Source organism: Protopterus annectens, chromosome 11.part0, assembly GCF_019279795.1.
Source record: "Protopterus annectens isolate FY-2018-M chromosome 11.part0, PAN1.0, whole genome shotgun sequence".
Taxonomy (NCBI): Eukaryota; Metazoa; Chordata; order Ceratodontiformes; family Protopteridae; genus Protopterus; species Protopterus annectens.
In genome coordinates this window covers 665,141,413-665,168,712 of record NC_056745.1, presented here as the reverse complement: position 1 = coordinate 665,168,712, position 27,300 = coordinate 665,141,413, and the positions used below count along the sequence as shown (strand labels likewise).

Here is a 27,300-nt window from a genome sequence, read left to right as displayed (position 1 = left end):
CGTAATTGCTTATGCTTTAAATGGTCTGAAATGGGTACTTTTGTCATTGATTTATTTTGTTTCACTGTTTACAGGGAAAAAAATGTTCAAAACTATAAATTTAAAATGCACTCTAACAAATATTGTTGTATTAAACAAGAAATGTAATTTAAAACCACCACCAAGGTAAATCAAAGAACACCTACTTTTTATGCATGGTCCTAAAAATGTATGCAGGGGGCCCATAGTTTGAAAACAGCCCAGGGACCAAAGTACACTTAATCCCCTTTGGTCAGGTGTATATGAATGCGAGCTTCAAAGAAAGACAAGTTACTGCTGCTCATGCATAAGTCTGTTTTCATGAGAGGTTTACTATTGTGAATGTTTGTCTGTTTTTAATGTGCAATAGTTTTGTTTAGCAAATGGCCATCAGCATTTGTGCTACAAAATTTGTAATAAAAGTTTTCAGTTTAAGTCCACATGAAGATAATCATACAAGAAATGGCAAAGGTAAGGAAGAAAATAGTGTGCACACTGACAGGTTTCAACAGTGTTTATGGTAACTGGGGATTTAGCCAAGTACTGGGACACTGCAATGCTGTAGGGGAGGTGCCTGCTCCATTACCCTACTTAGGGTCCATAGCTCTCAACTGTCCAGAATTTTGCAGAATGTCCAGATTTTTATCTCATAGATTTGGTCCGTTTCTCATAAAATTGTAGTTTTCTGACAAAGCACTGAGGACTAGAGTCAGAAAATAAGGGTAGACATTTGATTTTCAGACTTAATATCCTGCAGAAAATTCATGCTAATGCAAAACCTGTCATTCCATCAACTCTTTAAGTTTGTAAGAGCAATATTTAAAAAGTGTCCCTATTTTAGGCCCTTGCCCCCCCCCCCCCATTATTTGTGGCTTTGTCCAGATTTCTTGCTTTAAAAAGTTGAGAGGTATGTTAGGGTGCCATTTGACCATAATCCGGCTCTGTTTTTATATGTTTGCCTGTGATAAGTTTCCCTTTGATATCAGGAATTCATTCAGTTGAGCTTGTCTCTTTGGAAGCAATCTAGAAGATTTTTTAAAAAGGTGTGTATGTATGCATGTGTGTGTGCATATGTGTATATATATATATATATATATATATATATATATATATATATATATATATGTATGTGTGTGTGTGTGTATCTACGTATGTAAGACAGTGCACATCCACAGAACTGAGACAGTCTTTTCTTGTGTTTGTCTCCTGACCTTTGTAGTCTTACTGGTAATGTTCAGAAGTTGTAAGAAGCATTTGCTACTGGAACACCTCTTTTAGTTTATATGCATGTTACAAAGGAAATATAACTTCTGTGTCTCTTAATGCTCAGATAGGGTCGCCACCTATCCATTTTTTTTCTGGACTATCCGGAAATCAAACTGATTATTCAGTAGTCCGGAAAATACTGTACAAACTCCAGTATTCTGATTCAGAAAAGGAAACAGAGTATTGGAGTTTGTTAAATAGGCTGATTTACTATGCTTTTTTTTTTTACAGAAAAGCATAGTAAATGTGCTGAAAGCAGGCATCAGGAACGGAAAAAGAGGGAATTCCCATCCGCTGATGTCATAGTGACATCACACAATGGACAGAATGCGGGCAAGAGAGGGGGAGAGGATGGGCGGGCAGGGTTGTGGGTGATGCAAGGAGTGTGGCCTTAATCCGGTTTTAGCCACAATGAAAGGTGGCAACCCTATGCTCAGAATTTTGTTTTAGATGCTAATGATTGCTTCCCTGTTTATAATCTCTCACCATCTGATTTTTTTTTTCTTTTTTTTGTAACTTTGACTTGTAACTCTATAGGATAATGTCATGTTTGGATTAGGTTTTTATAGATGATATGCTGAAGATATCAAGGGCAATATACATTAATAGCTGCTGATAGCTACTAATCTCCATGTGTTCTTACTCCATTATCTTATTTTTTGTGTGTATGCAATGTTTTGCTGTTGCAGATGATACTTCTTGCCGTATAGATGATCAGGACAATGAGTTGTTGAGTTTTGTCATATAGTCTGGAGGTTGATTCTCTCCGCCTTCATTTTCTTTGTGTGACTCTAAGCAAGTCATTTAATCAATGTTTTGACAGAAGTAGGTTCCTGTGGTTCAGTCCACTGCTGTAGTAAACAAAAATTAAAATACTGTAATAAAAATGTTGTGTATATGTCAGTCATATCTATGTCTGCATATCCTGTGTTGCATGTAATCTTGCTTGCTGGCCTTATTAACAGGTGGAAAATGTCATTTAGATTAGCACAATACCTTGATTAACGAATAAATGCAAACAAATCTGTAATTTTAGGTAGCCTTTTAAGTTACTCTGAGTCATAACATTTTCTGTGATTGATGGCCCTGAACTTAATCTTACATAAAGATAAAAGTAAAGTTGCCAAATGGGGGAAGTAGACCTATCCAAGCTAAACTAACCTGGGGGAGCTGAGAGGCTGCGTCCAGGATGAACAGAACAGATATTAAAGGGAGTAGCTGGAGAGCAGGTTGTGATTCAAAAAGGAGTGAACCTTAGCTTCTACCCAGAAGTTCCAAAGTTTTCATATTGAATCCCTTCATATCTACAAAAACAAACCAATATTCATTTAAAGAAACTTTATTTGAATTAGCACGTTCATCTTACAATCTTTGTCAGATCAGAAAAAACTTAAAAGTATGTTCTTTTATCTTACTTTCAGCAAAGAGGTGTAAGAGGAGCATTTATTTATTTATTGACCTTTGTTAACTGGGTTGGTCCAACTGGGCTTTGGGCCCATTTTCAGTGGAGACCTGAGGAGAAAAGCTCCAACAAAGAAAAATAGTTGCATGAAAACAATATTGCAGTTAAAAAAAAAAATTTAAGCACATACATATATGAGAGATGGTACAAAGATCAAAATAACAAATCTGTTTATACAGCATGAGTAAAAACAAAATAGAGAGCTTACATGATAAGACAAAACACAATATTTATACAAAAGCAATTGTGTATTTACATGAGAAAAGTATGCATCTTATACACTTGAGATTGATTTTCCTATTAGCCATTTAATTGGCTGTAATTGAAGCTTCCTGATTGGCTATGCTTCTTCACTACTAATTTGTATAATGTTTTCAGAATTTTTCAGAAGTTGGTCTTTCCTCACAACTGTGTTCCCAATTCCTTATCTTTATATTGGTCTCCATCTAACTTTATACTTGGTTTTCAAGTGAATAAAAAAAATATTGACACTGTTTTTTCTCTCTTATTCCACAAGCAGTAACAGTCTTGAGTGTAACATTTCAGTGCTAAATAGGCCTACCATTCTACATATTTTGTATATTTGACATTGCTCTCTCGACAGAAATTGTACATATTACATGCTTCTTTAAAAATTATTTTATGTGTTGAGAGTAAAGTGGGTGGATTCAGATCCTTTGTGTTCCATCTTGTTCTCACAGGCTGAGTTACTAGCTGTAGCCTAATCTCCCATCAAAAGTTGTACAGAGCCCATATTTGGGGGATTTTCTGAGACTAATTCCACAAAAAGTATCAAAACTTTTGAAACATTGGCTGATTAGGACCATGACAATAGTAAGGCCCACTTTTACGGGGCTTTAATTTTTTTTTTTAATCCCATGTCAGACCTTTCTTAGCAAAGCAGAAGTGATTAATTAGTCCTAAAAGTTGAAGCACTTTCACTCACCTACTTGATCAACTTCATCCATCATAACCTTGGTTGGAATTAAATGTTACAAATATTGTGAAGATCAAATTCTGTGGAAGATACATACTATAGTGGTGGGCAGCTTGATTTCTGCCAGGATAATTCTAACTATCATAATGAGGTAATGGTTTTGTACATGGGTACTATTCCCTAATGAAGTAATGTTTTTCCTTATGTCTGAAAACCTTATGCAAATTAGTAATAACAAAGCACAACCAATTTGGGAGCTTCATTTGCAGCCAATTAAACAGTTAATTCTGAAATCCATATTCAAATTAGTTGCAAGGAAGCACAGCCAATTGGGAAGCTTTAATTACAATGAATTAAAAGGCTAATAGGAAAACTGATCACAACAACTGCTCCCCCATGCCCCTCTGCTGGAATTAAGATAAAAGAGCAATGCTTTAGCCGGTTTTACTATAAGCTTTTTTTGATCTGACAAAATATAAGACAAAAGTGCTAATCCAAGTAAGCTTTAAATGAATACTGACTCCAGATGACTTATTTTGAAGATTTGAAGGGATTTAATATGAAAACTTTAGAATTTCCAGATAGAAGGTATGGTTCATTCTCCTTCCTGAACCACAACCTGATCTCAAGCATTTAGTCTTAAAGACCACCAAGCATTTTCTGAGCATGGAAAATAACATCATCTTTTAAAGAAAGCACTTGACTGCCAGGTAACCTTGAAATGCACAGAAGCAAAGCATATTATACATAGCCAAGGTCCAAGGTTTACAAAAGATCTTGAGAAGCAGAAGAGTTGGCCACAGTGGAAAAAGGTGAGTCTACTCGCCTTCCCAGGGATGGTGGAGCAAGGCAATTGGCTAATGATTCATTTCTATGATAACATTATGGCCTTACTGAGTTTAGATGTGACAAGCACCCTGCATGTTTGCAAGATTGCATACTGTTTTCTGGTGTCATTGCATATATTAGTTTTGGCCAGCAGTGTGATGTAGTTAATGACTTCCCTGTTATTTTTTTGTGGGGCTAAACAGCTGCTTCATTTTAAAATCTTTGTGTCAGTAATAATAGATTATACTTTACAGGTAACACTGTGGTACGGCGGTAGCATTGTTACCCCACAGCAAAAGGTTCTCCCGTTCGATTCTCGGCTGGGCTTGGGAGTGCCTTCTGTGTGGAGTCTGCATGTCCTTCCCGCGGTTGGGTGGCGTTTCGAAAGACATGCGTGCATAAATGGGCATGCCTTCATTGAAGGTTGGGCGTCGAGCTGACACCTCGGCGTTTCGTAAAAATCTACTGCCAATCATTAGTGGACCAGAGTTCCGCTGTGGCGACCCCTCACCGGGAAAAGCCAAAAGACAAACAACAACAACTTTACAGTTCACACTAAGAACTGAAACTCGGCAAGTATGAGAAAAAAATTAAAGACAGAATATTGTCTTGCAGGTCATTAACTCTTCAGCTGTTGTGTTAGTCCTGAACATGTTTACAGAGAATATTATTTTACTTTAATTTTATCATGGTTTATTTTAGCCCATGGAGCTATTTTGCACATGTAAGAGCTGTGATACTTTTGCCTTTGCATTCAACTCTAGGAAAGATAGCCATTGCACAGGCATACCTCTCCACGAAATGTCTCAATTTTCACAGTGATTTAGGATTAGTTCTCATCTTAAAATTTGTTCCAACAACTTTATATGGGCAACATGCCTAATGGGCTGAAGCAAAAGCATGCATGCTCATATTTCTGAGTCACATTTCCTTTCATTGCCTTCTCTGAATAGAACTGTGTATGAGGAAAAAGATATTAATAAAAGCCGTGATATTATTTTTAGCCTGACATAATGTGGACTTCCAAAACCAAATGACAGTCTTAAAATTCAGTCTCAGTGAAGCACTTCAAAGTACATTTTATATTTTTCTGCACCTTTCAACTTTTGGAAGTGCATGGTCATTTTTGCCAGGTTGATGAGGATGGTGTTAAGATGATATATCTAATTAGATGATCTGATGTTGTTAGTCTTCATTCATTCTTGACTGTTGGGTTCAGTTCTGACCCTCGGAATTGACTTGGCCATTATATCAAGCTCACGCCAGCCAAAAACTCTCAAGCTAAGGCTGCCCATACTGCCTCTCTTCCCCTTTACCTCAGATCTCATTTGCTGCATAGAAAATTGGACGTATCAGCTGTGCTGTCAGCTAAGACCTAAAAGTTTTTTGGTAATATATAACTCTCACCACAGCCCCCAGGGTGTTCACCAAATGCATGGCAATTGTAGGAGCTCACTTAAGGCTACAGGGATTCTGTGTGTTTCCATATTTAGAAAACTGGCTCCTCACCACCCCCACCAAGCATCAACTGCTTTGTGCCTTAGACTGCAGTCTACGCCTTGTCAAGTTCTTAGGCATCTCAAGCAACAGACAAAAATCTCCCACACAGGGTCTAGAATTCATCAGAGCAAAACTAAATACAAAATCCTGTGTGGCCTTCCTCCCTCTTCACAGACTGTTAAAATTGAGGTTGCAACTTCAAGTGATACTCTCACGAGACAAGGTTCCTGCTTATCTAGTTCTACAAATTCTTGGGTCCATGGCAGCAACAATCACTTTAGTCCCCTGGCGAGGTACCACATAAGGCCACTTCAGGTGGCTCCTGGCATCACAGTGGTCACTGTTAACTCACCCACTGTCTCTTACAGTCCTCATAACAAACCACTGCAGACAGGATTTATCTTGGTGGATGAAGCCAGAAGAGAACTTATGGAGCTGTCCCTTTGACCCCTGTCAGCCCAAAGAAGTAGTGACCATGGACACTTCCCTGATAGGGTGGGGGCATTTTCAGAGAAGGACAGTCCAAGGTGCTTGGTCCCCTCAAGAGGTCAATCTGCATATCAGTGTCTTAGAACTAGGGGTAGTGCTTTTAGCATTGAAAGCATTCCAGTCTGTCCTTCAGGAACAGTTGCTATCCAGTCAGACAACATATCAGCAATCTGTTACATAAACAGGGGGGAACTGGATCTTACCCTGTTTGTCGGGAAGTTCTAAGAGGTTGGCAATGGGCAATTGCCTCCGACCACTTTCTAGTAGCAACACATATCCTGGGAAACTCCAACGTGATTGCGGACAAGCTAAGCAGGTGTATCCTTCTACCTCACAAGTGGCCTCTCAATCCCAATGTAGCAACGATAATTTTTCATCAGTGGGGGTCATCCTTAATGTGACCTGTTTGCCTGTCCCATAAACCACAAATGCAACAGCTACTTTGCCCTAGTCTCCCCTCGGAAGGAGTCTCTGAGAGATGCACTTCTCGACGACTGGCCTTTGGGACTTCTATATGCCTTCCTACCGATCCCTCTAATTCCCCAATTTCTGAAGAAAGCCCAACAGTTGAGAAGCAAAATGAATATCATTGCACCTTATTGGCCCCATCAGATCTGGTTTCCCTTTCTCTGGTCTCACCTGGTTCACCGCCAGTGGACCCTGGGTCCAAATCCAGGTCTGTTGTCTCATCCTCAGGGCTTGGTCCATCCCATCCTTCAACACCTCAAGCTGATGGCTTGGTTTCTCTACTTCCAGTAATTGGCAGGCAAAATAATTTGTCTTCCCCAGTGCAAAAGATGCTTCTGGCATCTCATAAACCATCCACCAGAAAAGTTTACTTTGGCAAATGGAAGAGATTTTCTATCTGGTCAGATAAAAATGGTTGTGATCCTTTCTTGGCTCTGGTCGATAAGGTCCTGGAATATTTAGCTTATTTAGGGTCATAGGAAGTTACTAGTCTATTGGCCCTGAGGCCCTTACAAGCCTAGCCAACAATTTAGCCCATGTTTCAACAAGTCACCACGGGTCTATATTAAATCATCGAATGCTTAGAAAAGTGAATGATGGATTTATTGACCCCATGTAAGTGAAAGCTTACAAACTCGAACGCATAGAACAGCGATTTTTTTCCATGGGAAACAAATCGCTGTTCCAAAAAAAAAAAAAAAAAACCCACTTAAAACATAACATAAAGTGGGGGCCCCCCACCCTCCGACGTGGGGGGCTGTGCCCCTCACACCCCCACTACTTAAATATACCAACTACGAGATCGCACTACAGTGATGAAAACGAAAGAATGCATCTTTGGTCATGTAGTAGGAACCCGTCCAGCAGGGACATAGGTGGAATCCCAGAGGTGTATTTTCTGTTCCCCATTCAGTTATCCAGGTTATGCTTAAAAATGTTTAATGAGGTACTCTGCTTTACGTGGAGAGGGAGTCTATTCCACAAAAGGGGGAGTCTCTGGGACACAAATCTGCCCTTCCAACAAGCCCTGTTGATGTCACAGACCAGGTTGAGGTCTCGCGTGCGGGTTACTCAAGTGGGAGCTTGACTTGCGGATATGCAGCAGTCCCATCAGTGCAGGGTCTGAGATTGCTTTGTATGCCAGACAGAGGTCACCACTGAGGAGTCTGGAGGAGACTGAGTAGAGGGACAGGGCTTTTAGCCTATCTGTGTAAGGTAGATGTTTGAGGCCCTGGATTCTCTGGGTGAGGAATCTCTGTGGTCTCTCCAGCTGCTCCATGTGCTTTGCAAGGTACATGCTGAAAGGTGCTTTGTATTCAATAATTGGTCTTATAAGGGAAGAATACAGGGATGTTATGACCACCTTGTCCCTGGATGAAATACCCTTACTAATGAGGTGGGCCATGTAGAAAACTTTCCATGCAGTGGAGGCAGTGTGGTGGTTAAAAGTCATTTTGCTATCAAGCTGGGTTCCCAAGTCTATCATGACTGATTGCATGCTTAGTGCCTTATTATCAATGTGATAATTTGTGGGGACATCATTCTCCCCAAAAGGGGATGATGATGCTTTTTTATTTTTGTTATTCAGTTTGAGGCCATGTTTCTGGCACCGGTCAGTTGGGAGCCTCAACTTCTACCATTAGAGTTCACTTAGTCACCATTTTGAATTTCCATAATGGATTTAATGATCATTCTTTGATGTCTCACCATCTTTGCAAAACCTTTCTTAAGGGCGCTGTACATTTGAAGTCACCTTTCAAAGATCCTATACTGCCTTGGGATCTAACCTTGGTCTTGCAATGTTTAGTTTGTCAGCCCTTTGAGCCAGCAGCCACCTGTGACCTCAACTTTTTTTCTTGGAAGACCCTCTTCCTGGTAGCTATCACGTCTGCCAGGAGAATTTCAGAGTTACAGACTCAGTGTGTGAAGTATCCATGCATCATTTTTTATAAAAAGAGAGTATCACTTGGAAACTAATCCTGCCTTTCTTCCTAAAGTGGTGTCAGACTCGAATATCAACCAGACCATAGATTTACCAGGCTTCTTTCCAAATTTTTCAAATAAAGGAAAGTATTGCTTACATTTGTTGAATGTCCACAATTACGTTTTTACTTGGACAGAACAAACTCATCTAGAAAATCAGACCAGCTGTTTCTATCCTTTTCGGGCACTAGATTGGGCAGACCAGTTTCAAAGGTCACTTTGTCAAAATGGTTGAGAGACTGCATTACATTTATTGACAGTCAGAATAAACTTGATTTACCAACAAAAGTTAGAGCTCTTTCTACTAGATCTGTTTCCACTTCAGTAGTCTTCCATTCCAGAGCTTCTATGGAAGACATATGCGCAGCTGCAACTTGGGCTACTCCTCATATCATTATCACTCATTACAAATTAGACATGGTCTCCAGGGGAAGAGCATCCTCTGGCTCTATGGTGCTCAGGAATATCCATCCTTAGTGCCTCCCAGAATCTAAAATAGCTGGGGACTCTGTTGCAACAGTCAAGAATGAATGAAGATTGACAACATCAGATAAAGAAGTTATGATGTGAAGTAGTTTAATATCGCCGTTCATTCTTTACTGATGGGTTCGGAACCGATCCCACGGCTCCAGAGCGGCCAATTGCAAAGCTCGACATCTTCAAATAGCTCGAGACCAAGTCCATATCCCATGATGCACCTGGAATTACCTCAGTTCTAGTTTGCCACTGCAATAGAGAGGAGGTTCTGAATTAGCTCGGGCCAGTAAACTATTTTTTCTACTTCTTTATTCTGATATTTAGATAGCTGGTATACTTAAGATAGTTTTACTAAGCTCTTACAGCTTTATTGTGTGTATTTCTGCTTTTTAGTCCCTTCCCTTAATGTGTTATAAAGTCTTCTAGTGGTCTCTTATTTTAGGCCTAGTTTAAAAGTTTTTTGCTAGTTATTAGAGTGTGCTTAGTCAGCGACTGTCATATATATATATATATATATATATATATATATATATATATATATATAAGCTGCGGTGGTAATGCTGTGGTAGCGTTGTCGCCTCACAGTAAGACGTTGTCCTGTTCGATTCTCAGCTAAAGCGTCTTCTGTGTGGAGACCTGCGTGAATGGGCGTACCTTCGTTGAAGGTTGTGCGTCAGACCTGGCAAGTCGGTACGTAAAAATCTACTGCCAGTCATTAGCGGACAGGAGTTCCACTGTGGCGACCCCTAACCAGGAAAAGCCAAAAGATACAACATATATAGATATATATATATATATATATATATATATATATATATATATATATATTGACCTTTGCATTTCTGTTGTGTGTGTCTGACTTAGCCTGATTTTTTTTAAGGCTTCTTGTAGTTAATTACTGCCAGATTTGTATTGTGTGACAGTAATTTTTCTCAAATGGCTGACCAAAACAAGCACCCCAAGTCTGGGTTTAAAAAGTGCCCATAGTGTGGCCAAAAGATGTCTGTAACAGCCAGCCATGTTAATTGTGTATACTATCTAGGAGCTTTGCATTTACAAAACAGCTGTGCTATATGCCATTCCTTCTCCTGTAGGGTCTTAAAGGAAAGGAAGAGAAAATTGATTGACAGAGGGTTGTTGAAACCGTTGTTTCAGGAAGCTTTGAGTGATCAAGATGGATCCAGCAAGTCCTCAAAGTCTTCCAAGACTTCAGACTCGAAGAAATCTAAAAGTCTTCGACGTCGGCTCCACTGCCATCGGAGCCGACAGTCTTTACCTTTCGGAGCCGGTCCCCAGTCTTGGAACCTGTCTGAAGCACCTAAGAGCCTGCTACTTCAGTCAGTACAACCTTTGGTATGCCCCTCTCGATCCTTTATTAGCCTGTCAGATCTGGATGTGGATCATGTGGTGCAGAAGCTGTTATTGGCACCAGCCTTGGCAAAAATGCTAAGCCCAATAAAAACAGTGATAAACTTTTATACTAATACCCGCTATCTCAAGCCTGGAACAAACTCCCTTCTAGTATAAGAAACATCTCACACACAAATTGATTCAAAAAAGAGATGAAAAACTCCCCGTCAAACTCACAAATCTGCCCCTGCCAGGACCCCACATAAATCCACCCCCTTTATCTAGAATTCAAATTTTCTGTTAACAACTCCAACTTTCATAGATTCTCTACAATTACAGTACTTCTACTACACCCTAATAGGTGATATATAATCCTGTACTACACTCGTTGTTCCATTCTCTGCTGCAATCTATGTGTAAATTTGTTTTCAATGTTGACTTTCCTCTTTGTTGTGTAACATCATTTGTATTAAATTTAGTTTTAATTTTTATATGTCATTGTATCTGTCTTGCTATGTACCAACTTTTAATTCATCTTTATTTGCCTTATGATACCATCCTATTTCTCTTCCATTGTCTGTCTTAAATGTACATTGATTGCATTGTACTGGAGCTGCATTGTACTGGAGCTTTTCTCCTCAGGTCTCCACTGAAAATAGGATTCTGGCTCAGTTGGACCAACATGTTTAACAAATGTCAAATAAAATAAAAATAACCGCCATACCCTCTAATTTTGAGGAAAGTAAGCTACTCTTTAATGGTACTAGTTTCAAAGAGATATTCTAAAGCAAGATGAAAAAGAAATGTTTAAAAATAGTTAATGAAATGAAAATAGGGGCAGATGGAGTCTTGGTCTAGCACCCAGTGAGATCTTTTAGATCCACATATGGTCAACCTGCGAGTCCCAATGTTTAATTGTGCCCTACTAGAGACAGAGAGATTATAACTAACATTTATGATACCAGCTGTTGTACACACTGGGCTTGTTAAACAGACCAGTGCCCTCCAAAATAATGTTGAGCATTATTCCCTTTCATTTTTATCAGTCAGCTGTTCTTGGGTTGTGTGGTGTGCACCACTTACACATTTATTACATAACATGTTTAATTCTGCTACCCATTCACTTTAAGTATTCTTCATTTCTGTAAACTTTCTTTGAACTTCATGTAATCTTTCAAAATTAAATGTCACACATTGGAATTTTGAATATTGCCTCAAGAACAGTTGCTATCAGATAATATGTGTCTTCCCAGTGAGGGAGTAATGAGAAGTCTACCCCACTGCTCTCTGTGTACTTAAAGCAGAATACACACTTTAACAGCATTTGACAAAATTGTCCAAGTCATCTTCATCATTTTAATTAAAACCTTACTGGATAAATGGCTTACACTAGTAATGCTAACATAGCCATGGCAAATGGTGGAGATTTCTCTCTTGTTGGTACTTTTTTTTTTTTTTTTTTTTAATCTGGGCCAGTATCTGTTGTTGCTTTTGGCTTGAGATCAGTTCACGCCATATGTCCGCAAGCTGCTTGTCATCTGGCTGTCTTTTTACTATCTCATGCCATGCTGTCTTGATGTCTTGATTTAGAAGACAGTATATACTGTCATTAATTCTTTCCAGAGACCAGACACCCCTCCAACTGAATTTACTGTGCTGTAAGTTGTGTCCTAGGCTGTTTCTGTTAGTCTTCACCATGCCCATATGCCTGACAGTCCACTTTAACTTGTAGAGTTTCAGAACATGGACTTCTTAGGGATTAAATTTAATTGGCTGTTGTGACACTGTATATTCTAATCCACAGTCAGTTTTTACACCTTCTAAAGGAACGAATCAAACACACACACATACACACACACACACACACACACACTGTACCCATTCTGATAGTCACTAGTTTTTTATTGGAATGAGCTGAGCAATCAGATCGGTTTCTCTTTCCAAATAAAAGACGTGGAGATCATCTAACTGCTACTGGCGTATTCAGGTTTGAACCCTTGAACTAACAACTTACAGGAGCCTGTGCTGTTCAGCAGTAACTAGAAAAAAAGTATTTTTGTTTGCATATTCCTTATCTAAAAAAGGAAAGCCAGGTACAGTGCCATACTTTGAAAACTAAGAAAGTGCTATATATATATATATATATATATATATATAAAGTGTGTGTGTGTGTTAGTTAACGCATATAAAATGTCTTTGATCGAATGACAACTGATCAGACATAACTTGAAAACAGCAGACTATTGAAAACAAAGAGAAAACACAAAGAAGTTTGTTTTTTTGGTGGGGGGTGTGACCCCACACCTTCTGCTAATTATATACCAACTATGACACTGCATTACAGTGAGGAAAGAGCAAATTCCCTGATCCCCACTTTACCTCATTCTTGCACAAAAACAATGCCAGCACATTCCATGAGCTGTACTGGCATTTCCGCTGGTTCAACAACTTGTCTGTAACCTATATATCTATAAAATGTGTGTGTGTGTATGTGTATATATATATATATATATATATATATATATATATATATATATATATATATATATATATACACCTGCATACACACATATATTATATAATATTATATGTATGTATTATATATAAATATATATATATATATACACACCTGCATACACACATATATATATATATATATATATATATATATATATATATATATATACACACACATGTATGTATATATATATATATATATATATATATATATATGTACATTTATACACACAGACACAAAGAAATTAATTGATTCGGTACAATCGATGCTAGAAAGAACAGTGCCTCTGATTTAAGCTATTGAAATACACATCTGACATTTTCATGCAATATGTGCAGTTGTGAATAAGTCCATTTACTCTTCTAATATTTTTTGGCTGTGACACAGGCTCTCCTTTTAATGGAGTGCTGATTCCATCACATATTGCTGTTTCATTTTATGTTAAAAGTATTCCAAAAAGTAGCTGTCATCTAAATCAGTGATAGATGAGCTAACTGAAATCACTGTTGCATTATACATAAAGGATAGGTTTTCATCATTGTCTGGCGGGGGGTACCAAAGCTTTACCTTTGTACATCCAACGTGTGACCTCAGTTCATGTGTATTAGGGTATGAAGCCGGATATACACACAAGATCCTCAGACTATCTCACCTCCAGCCTAAATGCAGGTCATGCACCCATTTGGACTAATCCACATTTGATCATTGGTATCATTGCTTTGCATAACCATTGCCAGATAACTGCCCTGTTGGGGAGCCTTCCTTTCTTGTTTCTTAGACTGTTTTTTACATTTTTTAGATGTCCACTAGGAGAGGTAACTGCGAGTGTGGTAGGCAGATTTTGTACAAGGAATTGCAAACTGTGTATTTTTTGCCTAGGCACAGAGCACTACTTCAAATCCTGCTCCATATGTCAGTCATTTATTCCTAAGACCCTCAGATCGAGTACTTCCCATGCTTAACACCTTTAATGAAGCTCAGTGATAGCTTTGCTCAGTCTAAAATGACAGACTCGCCACCTTCTGACATCACCCATTGCCCTAAGAAGAAACTCAAGAGACCTTGAGATGATTGAATCATCTCAACATCTGTGAGTCAGATATACCCACGGTACATGAGATTACCTCTCAGGACCCTGCCACCGAGACCCCCCTTTAAGGCTAATATGCCCCTTGATGCCTCACAGACTGCAGATACCACAGGTAAACCATGTTTTATTATCTCAGAGGGTCCACACAGAATCCTTCAGATCTTGGATAGGAAGAAGTCCTTGGTACACTGATTGAAAAGAAACAAGGCTCCAAACCTCCAAGGCTCATACATGGACATCACCCCTATAAAGAAAAAACAAGTATGTGATGACATCTACACTTTCCAGAGAAAGAGTGGATGGACTTCTTTCAGGACTTATTTAAAGCTCTCATGTCCCTAAAGCCCCCCCTTTTGTGACTCTGCTAACTCAAGCCACACCACAAAAGCACTCTTTAGACTCTTCCTCCTGTAAGGAGAATCCAGAGTCAAATTCTGATCATTCTCTGGATTACTCTTTTCAACTTTACTCTCCTTAACAGGTCTCCTCAGATGAAGGGGACTCCCCTTTCTTCTGATTCTCCCTTGGATGAGACTTCTGTTAAAGTTATACTACACTATTCAGGTAGTCTGTACTTTTACTCAGTGAAGACACTGAGACAGTTCTGCTTTTACGACATTCATTTACTGCACACAAGGTTTACATCTAGCTTAACAATGAAAGGTATATACATCAAAAACGTACTTCAGTTTACAGTTTTAGGTGTGCAAGAATAGAATAATCAAAGTTTCTCATACAAAAAAAGGTCCCAATCTTTATAGTGTCTTTTCTGCCTGCATTAGCAGTTTAGAGAATTTGCCAGAATAATAAGTCTTTCCCTTGGAGCTGGCCTGCTGACAGTTTGTTTTCCATATTTTAAACGTTCTGTTCCTGAAGAATAACTCTTTTTGTCCTTTGCCTATCTTTGCGTATTGTGTTGACAAGACAGAGCTGCATACAAGAGTTCATCTTGACCTGATTGTAGATAATAATTTTACAAAGCTGCATAGTTTATGAGATAAAATATTTTACTTATGATTCTTATTAACAATGAATGCGAAGCTGTATAATTTTGCCAAGTTAGGTAACTGAGTTCCAGCTGAGTGCACTCTACAAATTGAAATGCAGAACATTTATTTCACATTTTCAGAAAAATCCACAGAAATCCATTTTAACCTGTTCTTTACTCTCACAGCTTCCTTTGGAGAAACTATTCAGAACATGATATATTTTGAATGGCAGTCAGTGCAAATCTCTGAGGTACAAAAATGATACTACAGTCTTTTGGAGATGGGTACTCCAGCCCCTTCACCAGTCCGTCCTCAGTCCTGGAGGCTTATCAGAATGCCTTTCAGTCTACTTCCTTATGGAGTAGCACAATGATTCTTGGCCTCCTGCTCCTTAAAGACCAAACAGATTTTATAAGTTCCCTGATGAGCTTAAATACCTGTATAAAATTGTTTTGGCTGATCCTGTTGCATTTTCACTCTCAGATGAGCCATTTGAGTTGCTTCCCATTGCTGATGCCCTCCCCACAGACAAGGACAGCAGGGACATGGATAGGTGGGGTAAAAAAAAGTCTATATCTCCTCCACTTTAGCATTCAGAATTATTAATTATCAAACACAAATGACTAAATACCTGCGTTCTGTGCTACAGTCTTTGTGGAAACTCAGACTGCAGACTCTAAACAGCAAATGCAGTCCCTTCTGTCCGAAGCTAAACACAGCATGAAATGCATCTATGGTGCAGTAGATGGTATATCCAGGGCTGCTGCCACAGGCTCAGTGATCAGACAGTATGCATGGATACGGGGTCAACCCATCCCTGGAGATTCAAATCTAAAATCTTGGATTACACTTTGCACTATGAATTTTTGTTTGTTCCACAGGCTACTAGTCTTTTCAAAACTCTGCATGAACAAGGCAAGACTGTGAAGACTGAAGGCATATTCTTCTCTGTGTAGTCCTTAGATACCATAGGAGTTGCATGCCTAAGTTCACTGCCTTTGCATGCCAAATTCACTTCCTCTGCTAAGAGGGATCTTAGGCCTCTCACAAACATAGTAAGGCACCTAGAAAAAGATTTTCTGACAAACTGTAGAGAGATTCCCCTTCAGGGAGGCCTCCCTTTTTAAGCAAAACTCTGGGACTATCTTCATTCCTTCCCCCCATGCCTTTATTCCCCCTATGAGAAATATTCTCCCTCTGTTTTCCTTTCTGGGAGGCAGTAACTACAGACAAATGGGTTCTGGCCATTAATGTGTCACTAGCCTATTTCATTCTGGCACTCTGACATCACCCATACTTCTGTTCACGGGCCAAATGTGCCTGGTGTCATCATACAGTTTTGCTATGGAGTAGCAGCCTTTTTGAATTTGAAGTGGAAAACATGTAATCTTGGACATGCTTTCCCATTCATAGGATAATGTGGTTCACCATGCTGCTGCCCAACTGCTGGCCTTCATCTCTTCTGTCACTGAGTGTTCATCTTGTGTATAAAATTGTCTGCACATCCGCCATTATCTTTTTCAGCAGAATAAAATGAATGACTGGCTCTACTTATTACCAAAAGTGTAAATAAAAATGATACAATCCTGAAGGTTTTCTGAGTCTGGAGGATGTGGAGATCAGTGGTGTTACTGAAACCTGCTGCAATAACAATCTGATATCCCTGATGGAAGTTGTGATACCTGCATCCTTACCAGTCTTTACACAAAGCTAGTCTATTCAAATCATAGATGACAAGTAATAGGAACTTTTGAAACCATCAGTAACAGCAATTACTATTTATTTAGGGGCGGTTACTATAACCCTGTATGATCCCAAAAATAATGCAAACAGTACTTCACTGACTTTGAGACGTTGGCAATAAAAAACGTCTGGGATATTTATGAATGATTTCAATTGACTTGTAGTCGGTAGTATTTATATTTCCAATGATGACAACACTCAGTATCTCCCTTATTTAATTAAATCTAATTGCTTGGAAGAGTAGGTGAAAAATCCAGGGGGGGGGTAAGAATTCTTGTATTTTAACGTACCTGCTGAACTCGTACTGTCATCATATCCTTTGTAGAACCACAACACAGTACAATGATATTTTCCATCAGACCAAAACATTATCTTGTGTTCCATACCACCACAGTAGAAATGTCTCTAATAGTCATTACCTCAAAATTAATGCACTCTTACTAACACTGATTGTGGAAAAATCCTGTAATAGATGTCATTCACTTTCAGTTTTAATAAACTTTGTACCATCTTGAGTCACTGCATCTTAGTACAAACTCCCTATCATTGCTATAGCTCTTAACTTGTGCAGCTTAAATGTCATAGAAAATGAATGCAAACATTAATGGATTTGGCTTCTACCATTGTCTGTAGTTAGTTGATGCCGAGAATGTGAGCACATCCTTAAACTACACTCACTTGTATGGTGATGTTAGTTTGCAATGTTGGGTAAGTCAGTGACAGAAATACAAGACCACCAGCTCAGATGATTTCCTTAGTCTGACCAGATGATGACAGCTTGTACTGTACTAGTAATGTGTACTATGAAGTGTAGCTGACTGACAGGAATGGGTTAATCTCTTATGTAAAATACTTGTTATAAGAGGAGGCAGGAAAGATATTGTAAGGGTGTAGTTTTTTCTTTCTTTTTTGTTGAATTATTGTATATTGCAATTATTTACTTGGAAGTTTAGTTTCATTAAGTGCATTGACTTTGTACAATGTCATTTTTCCAGAAACTGGGAATTGTTTGTTTCTAGATTCATTATTACTGTTATGGGTGGAATCATGGTATGAGTCATAGAAATGCAGATGATCAAGGAGGAGACATTTACTGCTCCTGGCATTTGGCAGGATATTGCAGATGCCTTGAACAGGACTAGCATGCCATACTTGCAGTATTCATGAATGCTGCATTAGTATGCATATGCTATTTTGTTTCACTTGCTTATGAAAATCGCCCACATTTTACCTTCAATACAGACCAGATCTTCCACACTACACACTGAGATGCTGAAATTTTAATCTGACTGGGTGGGAAAGAGAAGCTTCTGAATATATTTATACCACCTACCAAACCAGTCTGTTGCTTGCCTGTGTGTGCATATAAGCAAATTAAACTTGACAAGGCTATTGCAACATAATTTTGGTACTGGCGGTGTTGCTTTAGAATTTAAAGTGTCAAGAATAAATGTAGGATAAAACAATGCTGCAGATTCTGGTAATTAATAGTTTTTAATCTTCACAAATGCTGATGTTTTGTGTGGTGGAAAAGGGCATAAGTGTAATTAAGCATTTCACGTGAAGCATGTTCATTTTTCATTCTCTCAGTTGTCACTGTATAGTACTACTGCAGGAAACTGTTATTATTTATTTATTTATTTACATTTGTTAACCAGGAGAGTCCGACTGGACACAGGTCCGTTTTCAGCGGAGGCCCAGGGAGAAAAGCTCCACATTAAGTATTATTTGCATTATACAGTTAAAAAAACATAGCATTTAAATATAGACATTAGTCCAGTTAAGGACGCAAGACAAGAAGAAAACAGATGTAAAACAGCTAGTTGCATGTCCTTCACGTCTGTGTGATGTATATATATATATAGTGACGTACCGGTTACAGATGCACATTTCAATTTACTCACCAAAGGTTACAAATTTGTTCCAACCCGGGGGTGCCAACTGGTCAATAGCATTTATTTGGATATGCTCCAGTTGCTCCAACATTGATGTTAAAAAAAAGTGCCTTTAATCCACCTTCTTCATCCATTAAGTAATAATTTGGAACTAAGAATTGAAAAAGAAATCAAATACAACCTTAGTGATGAAGAATATGCAGAGGTCTTATATGAAAGTAAGATGGGAGACATCTATATATACTAAAAAATAACACACTTCTTCCATCCAAGAGGGTATATCTTTCATACAAAAAAAAACCTATAAATAAAAAAGATATATTAGGACAGGAGGGGATTGATTTTGATACATATTCAAATATTACTGTGGTTTTAAATTAGATCAATTAACTTAATTGTCAATTTATGTGATTAATATGTGTATATTTAAAACCTGGTTTTTTGACTGTTGTTTGTCTGAGTCTTGTCTTGATGATATATATATATATATATATATTTTTTTTTTTTTTTCTTTTTTCTTTTTTTTTTTTTTTTTTTAAGTAAAACTTTCTTTTGCTTCTTTTACAGGTAGCAGTTCCAATCACACAGAATCTACACAATCAGAATCCAAATTCTATGTTTCTAGTACAACTAAGACAGACAGACCAGCACAAAGAAAAGATGGTGGTCAAACTCGGGGATTAAATGGAAAGGTTTCCTCCAGCAAACGCAGTAGCTGGACAAATAGTCCAAAACCACAAGGTAAGTATTTGCAATATGATGAACCTCTGCCATCTTGCTGGGTTTAAAGTATTACTGATGGTCATTAAAGTTCATTGCAACCAGCTACAAGCAGAAGAAGGGGTACAAGAGGGCATTTGCATCTTGGAAGTCTCATTCTTGTAAATCAAGTCAGTGACAGAATGAGAGTAAAAAAGTAGTGGGAAAGAGGCCCTCCTGCCAGTTCTAAGGCTTTAATAAGTCCATTATAGTTGAAAAGCTTTAATAGCTGATGACACTGACTATGATATCAGGAACATTTAAAAAGAGGAAAGGAAAGAATATTGCAGAGAGAGGTTGCGATGTAATTGACAGTAGTAAGGGATGTTTATTGACCGAATTAATTATAAGTGAAACCTAAAACAAGTAGCAAAAGCATTGTCTGTGACTATTTATCTTGTGTATTGTAGCAAATATTCACAGACCTTGCCTTAGAGAACAGAACAGGGAGACCCATATGATGTATGCCAAAATAAGAGTATGATTGTGAAGAATTATTGTAAAAAGTCACCTAGAAAGGAATTTGTGTTCAGAATTATAAAGACAGGAAATGTAAAAAAGAAAAAAAAAGGGGGGGGGGGTAAAGATAAAAAGTAAAAGGCCAGCTAGACAGCAATGCTGCATAGGGCAATGAAGTTATTACTAGATTATATATGGGAGGTGTATAAAAGGGAATACTGAAGAGAATATCTGAACAGCTACTTACTGTAGATTTGTAATTAGAGCATATTACATGGCAGTTGGTAATTACTTGACCTTTTACCAGTGTAAGAAAGTTAGGGTAATATAAATCTAGTGTAGTGAAAGAAATATGTATATATTGAAAATCTTTTTTTATGAAATATTCTTCATCAACACATGTATGAGCATAATAATCCCAGATGTTTCTCATGGTATCTGGGGTTGCTGTGGATGACATTTTGTAGACTGTTACATTATATTTGTAGTGCAGATTCTGAGGGGGGGGTTTACAAAATTTAAAAATAAAAGATATAATAACTAGAATTCTGAGTTGTGTCTTTCGGTGTCTGACTCCGGTCCACTAATGTTTGATAGTGGATTTTTACGTGCCGAGTTACCAGCCCTGACGCACAACCTTCAACAAAGGCATGCCCATTCATGCATGCCTCCACACAGAAGACGCTCTAGCTGAGAATCGAACACAACAACGTCTTGCTGTGAGGTGACAATGCTACCGCAGCACCACTACCTAGAATTCTGAATATGATAAAAAAAAAATTTATAGCTTAAATTCATGCATCAAAATATGAGTTTAGACAGTTTTGACAGGTGTTATCATTAACATGGCTCATTTCCATTGCCTCTGTTGCAGTGGTACAACTTTCATCTCTGATGTTGGCAGTATTTGATGTTCATCCAGTGTTTGCTGCTTGTCTTCCTTGGGAAAGAGGCATAATTTTTGGCTTGACCATGGAACAGACTACTGGTCTCTTGGTTGATCCTTCTTCAGCTACAAAAGAAAAAGTTAACCAAGTGGCCTTTGCTACCACAGCATGCTACCTGTCTGCCCCAATCAAAGGTGGGTGGCTCTGCTCTGGCCATTTCTTGTACCTCAGACAACTCATCTTTTACCCAGATTCCCTCTGGTATAGCACCTACAACCACTATGGACCAAGAGTTGGCCACGTCCTCTGCAACTGTTGGAGTCCCCTCAGTGGGCAAGGAAGAGAAAGACTTGTTGGTCTTGGGAGAGGGAGCAGGAAGGTTTCCCTGTTGTGCCAGAATGCTGTGCCCATCCCTGTGGAAACACCTGCTGCCATTAGTAACAAGGCTGGCCCCATTTTTCCTATCAAAAAGAAGCAGAAAAACAAGCATGTCTCCTTCTCCTTAAATTTCTTTAGACAGGAGTAGTTTACTGGGTCTGGTTCAAGATTTAATTCAAGCTGTTGATCTTTCTTGTAAAGTAGTGTCTGATAAAAGAAAGAGAGATTGCTTTTTCCTGAAGAGATTTGGTATTCTGAATCTAAACAGGAGTAGGAAGGCGTAGGTCCAAGTTTGTTTTTTTCTCTCTCAGATTTCTGATTCAGATTCAATAGAAAGTTCAGTTTCCTTTTCTTCGTGTTGGGTTCTTTTTCTCTGAGACTAGTGCCAGAATTTGCCACTGTTTTCAGTGAGAAAGCACAGAAGTTTCTCAGCTCTAAGAAAATACTAGTCTTTACAGAAGGATTTTCCAGAACCTGCACCCATTGCTGTTATTATCCAGCTGCCCCTAAAAAGGTAGGTAGGATGTACAAAGTTTCTTATTCTTTTACATTTTCATACACTATTACCAAACCTGACCTAGCAGCTATAGCCTTAGTTGATCCCACTGCTGCTAAGCACTTAGTTAATTCCAGTCCTACTCTTTGGGATAAGAATGGGAAAGTTAATTGATAGGTATGGGGGAAAAGTATATACTTCTGAACCTTTGGTTTTCAGAATTTTGAACTGCCGGGTAATGACACATTGTAAAAGTATGAGGAATGTTTTATTTGCACTTTTCTTCTTGTGAGGAAAAACATGCTTTAAATAAGTAATTGTTAATTTTGCACAGGTCACTACTAATTATTTGCAGTGTGTGTATGACTCTGTTCATACTTTTTACAGGGCTATGGCCACTGGTACTGTTTAGGGAGATTTCCATGGCTGCAGTCGCAGAACCTTCCAAATGATGATGATGAATTCTCCCTTGGATAGAGATGTAGTGTTTGACCCTTCTGATACAGAGATGATCAAAAGGTGGTGTGATGAAAGAGGCAAGCTGATCCAGAGAATCTATAAGATTTTTCAGCTCTTGTTTTCTAAATTGCCCAAGGGATTTTCTTTCATCTCTTCTATTTATGACACAAAACAGAATATACATTCTCAACAGAATTCAGATAAACAGACACATAAGAAGGAATGGCAAGGGAGTTCAAAAAGAAATCTCTAACCACCCAAAACCAAGGACAGTCCATTATGTCTGACCATTCAAGAGACCTTGTGACCCACTCCAACACCGGCACCCTTCTATTCTATAAAGTCTTACTCTCCATTTTTCTGTTTTACAATAGATGGCTTCAGACAAATGGATTCAGAATTTCATTCATCACTGTTACAGTTAGCATTGGGAGTAAATTCCTCCTTTCCATGGTTTCATTCCTCATCCTGCCGATCAGACTGTTTCCACTTGTTCTTCTTCACATGCTGTCCCAAGAACTGATAGAACCAGTTCTTTCTTCCCAAGTGGGAAGGGTTTTTTTTTATTCAAGGATGTTCTTAGTGCCAAAGAAAGAAAATGTTTGTAGATCATTTCTGGATCTTTCTTTCCTATACCTGTTTGTGATAGTGCACTAATTGAAAATGATGTTACTTCACATCCTGTTGCCTCCTCTTCTCTTTCAAGTTTCCTGTTGACACTTGCTTATAAGATGTTTATCATCACATCCCTATTTGTCCAGACTTGGGATAAAATCACTTTAGCTAGCAGATCTAGGAGAGACTATTCCTCCCACAGGGAGAGTATCAGAGAAAGACAACTTGTTGAATTTTTCAAGTAGTTTATTCAGTTAAGTAGGTAGATGGAGAAGTACTTATGGTGAGTCAACCCTTCCTCATTTTCCATAATCACAGGATTTCTTTGAGAACTAATCTGACTGTTATGCCCACTAAAGATTTTTACTATAACAGACATTCTAACAAAAAATCAAGTGGAGGTGTTATGATAGTGATTAAAGAGACCTGTGATTATTGCAAGTTTATTGATAACATGAATACTACAGATTGTGTTAACTGACAATAAAGACAATATAGATCACCAAAGTCAAGTGCTGGTGACCTAGAGGAATTCATACATTTCTTGCATGAAACACAGGAGGAAATGCTAATAGTAGCTGGGAACTTAAATTTACCAGAAACAGACTGGAATAATAATGATTCAACAGTATTAGTAAGGGAAATTATTCACAACATATGTTCAGGAACAACATTTTTTTCAGATTGTTAAAAAGCCTGCCAGGGAATGGAACACACTAGACATTGTTTGTGCTCCTAAAGAAAGTACTGTTACTTCACGTCAATTTTCCCACTGTTGATGTGCAGTGACCATGGGGTTATAAAGGTTAATTTGTTGCTAGATAATTCTGCCTAACTGAAACCTAAACCATTGCACAGAAGATTAACAGATTATATGGAAAACAGTCACTATGTAAAACTAATCAGAGTGATGTGTTCAATGGAAAAACTGCAGAAGGAATGTGGAAAATTTTGAAAGAGAAATTATGTGCGAAAAACAAAATAAAAAAAAATGTTGAACAGGAGTTAGGCACACAATGTTAGGGGGCTATATTTCCATCAGAATAAGATACTTGATTAAGGTGAGAGACAAAAAATATAAGAAATGGAAAAGAGGTTGAACTACAACTTTGAAAACTGAAATAAGCAAGTTGGACAGACAAAATAAACATAGTGTAAGGTAAGATCAAGAAAAATGTGAAGAATGTTTATATAAAGATATTGAGCATAATAGGAAACCATTTAATAGATACATAAGATGTGAAAGGAATTAAGACTTATAAACTGATAAACTGTGTGCAGGTCCAAAATTTATTCTCCGACACAATAGATTATAGATATATTTATAAAATCTTATGCAAAGCAGTTTGGTGTTACAAAAAGGGGGGGTATAAATTGCCCTAGTAACATCCAGGTAACCTCAGATATCTAAATCAAATTAGGTTATATTGAAAAAAGAACTATGCAAACTGGATTCAAACAATGCACAGGGAAGAGAGACGGAATTAGTAATAATGACCAGAGAAGTTAGAGTACTATTATATCTGTTATTTTCTAGGTAGTTTAAATATGGGGAGGTTCCTCAAGATTGGAGACATGCAGTTGTTAAACCTGTTTAAGGAAAGGGGAGTAGGGCAAGCCCAGAGTCATACAGACCCATAAGTTTACTTTCATGCAGTGAAAATAATGGAGAAGGCAATATTGGATAAGTTATTGTCAGAAATGGAAAAGTTGAAACTTGAAACTATATTTCAGCATGCATCTGTTGAAAGTAGATCTGTTACCACCTATAACATGATGTGATATTGTCAATCTCGCCTTTATTCTCAATGGTGGGGTTGGATCCGATCTATCTCGTCCATTGCAAAAGCTTGAGGCATTCAGCTGAGCTTGTGGACATTTTCCCTACCTACCCCAGATCTTGTTTGTCATGCAGTGAAGGAAGTTCCAAAGCTAGCTCTGGAATAAGTGCTTTCTATATTTTATTGTTGTATTTTTTATGTTTTCTATTTTTTTATAGCTAGTTTTACTGTTAGTTGTCTTCATTAGTCTGTTGTTCGATGTAAAGTTCCTTACCCTATTTTCTATTACTCCTTTTTTTTTTAGTGAGAGTGTTCTCTCCCCTGTTATCACTCATTTTAGTTAGAAGGCGCATAACTTACATCCGTTTAAGTTAGAGGACATTCACCTTCCCCTTTTTCCGTTTAATCATCCGTTTTAGAGGATGAATTAAAAAAAAAAGTTATTTTCTTGTTCTCCACATTTTCTCCCTCTCCTGGTGTGTGTGCCTGTATATTTCCTTGTTTGGTAGCTCATTATGTCACAAAAACTGGAAGGGAAACTGCTTGGTTTTAAAAATGTGAAAAATGTGGAAAGAAGATGCTCCTCAGTAATACACATACGTTCTGTGTATATTGCTTGGGGCCTCTTCATCTTCGAGTCATGCTCCACATGCCACGGCTTCAATCAGAGAGCGCTTATAGAGTGCAAAAACAAACTTGCATTAAAGGGACTATTACAAAACCCTTTTTCTGAGGCAATCTCACCAGAGTCCTCTTCAAAATCTGAAAAGTCCATAAGATGTGCATCTTCGGCTTTTAAATCCTCCTCTGAGCTGAGCCAAAAGAACTCTCGGAGCAGGCACCTACAGAGCTATGATACCGGAGCGGTTCACCCTTTTTGACTAAGTCTAGTTCCCCAACACTATCTACTCGCTCTACCAGGAGTTTGTCCAATGAAGATGTGGATAGGGTTGTGCAGAGGCTGCTAAAGACACCAGCCCTGGCCAAACTATTATTGGATCCTTCCCTTCAGTACTTGTTTCTTCTCCGATTCATCCCTTGGTTTCGGATCTGGAAGACTCCAACATCCAGCTTGTGGTGTGTATCGGCTCCACGACCTTCAGATTTCCTCGGATCCGATCTCTACCCTGAGCGTCTCCCTCCAGTTGGAGCAGGACATCTCTAGGAGCTCACACTCTCTGGTCGGATCCTGAGAGCTGGTTCAGATCTCTCCAGATCTGATCCTGCCTCTGGGGACTTAGGCACGGTTGAGTTCGGCTCCTACCTCTGCTTTGGAGCTTCTGTCTCCTGCACCGGAGATGCCTTCGGCTCCGACAACTTTTTTGTTGGATCCGGGGAGTTCTTCGGAGCAGGGGCAGACTCTATTCAAGGTTATGAGGAGGGTTTTGACCTAATCCCAGTCTAAGACACAGCCTTTATTGGATCTTCCTCCCAGTTCTGGACAGTAACCCCTCCACAGGATTGCAGAGACCCCAGGCCTCAGGATGTCCAGCAAGGGACTCCCCCCTCTTCTGAAACCTCCCCAGATTACCCCACTGAGGAGGTCTGTCGGAAGAGGACCTACAGGTGGAAGCATCTTGACCCCCCTGGGGGAGTCTATCACATCAGATATGGACCTTGTTGATGTAGAAGAGTACCCACTGTCACCTACTGAACATGTCTCCTTTGGAGACATCCTTGAAATCTTATAGCAGAGAGGTGACTGGCAGTCCACATCCACTTCAGCTGAGAAGTCGGTTTACTTGAAGGCTTTCGGGTCTTGCCCTTTGATCTCTTGGGTGACCCTCCTTCTGATGAGCTTATAGATTTAATCTCTCGGAAGGCTTGGGAGACCCCAGATTCCATAGAGCCTAATCCTTGAAGGCTAGATAAATACATTGCTGCCCCAAAAGACAAGGCATTTTTAACTAAAGGTGTAACAGATGATGTCATGCTCGTAGTGGAGGCCACTAAAAAGGATCTGAGACCAGCTGTCCTCTGAATAAGGATTTTAGGTCAATGGATAAGTATGAGAAACATGTCTTTTCATCAGCGACCTTTGGCTTTCGGTCTCCTACCTTATTCATTTTACCAGCTTACAGAGGACCTGTTAAAGGAACTTACAGACTCCCTCCAAGGAGCTGTAGCTGATGCAGTGGCAGATAATGTCAGTGCTGAGCTCGTCACCCTCAATTCTGTTGTAAACTCTTCCATGAGGCTCATATCTTATGCAGCAGATGGGACGAGTAGGGCTGTGGGTTCAGGTATTGCTCTTAGGAGGCGGGCTTGGATGCATCCTTCAAGTTTTCCTTCGTTACTTTTGATGACTCTTCTCTTTTTGGACCTAAAGTAAAAGAAATGCTCACCAGGTGTGAACAGGAGGGCAAGACCTTGTCTGCCATTGGAGTATGTTTTTTGACACCTACCAGACCCTTTCCCAAGGGTCAAAGGGGTAGTGGGAAGATGTGGTTCAG

The 27,300-nt window shown here is 38.8% G+C and overlaps 1 protein-coding gene across 5 annotated transcripts in view; it reads left to right on the top strand.

The window, feature by feature from the left end:
- The window catches only part of FGD4 (FYVE, RhoGEF and PH domain containing 4), a 1,935,878-nt gene that overhangs the window by 826,152 nt on the left and 1,082,426 nt on the right, over positions 1 to 27,300 (top strand). For 4 of the 5 annotated variants that reach the window (XM_044088116.1, XM_044088113.1, XM_044088111.1 and 1 more), the window contains exon 2: positions 19,581 to 19,754. The exons of the other annotated variant lie outside the window; for it this stretch is intronic. Coding sequence is in view for 3 of the 4 variants with exons in the window: in XM_044088113.1 (XP_043944048.1) it covers positions 19,581 to 19,754 (174 nt within the window). In the remaining variant the exon portion in view is untranslated. The remainder of the gene's footprint in view (positions 1 to 19,580; positions 19,755 to 27,300) is intronic. 5 annotated transcript variants of the gene reach the window in all.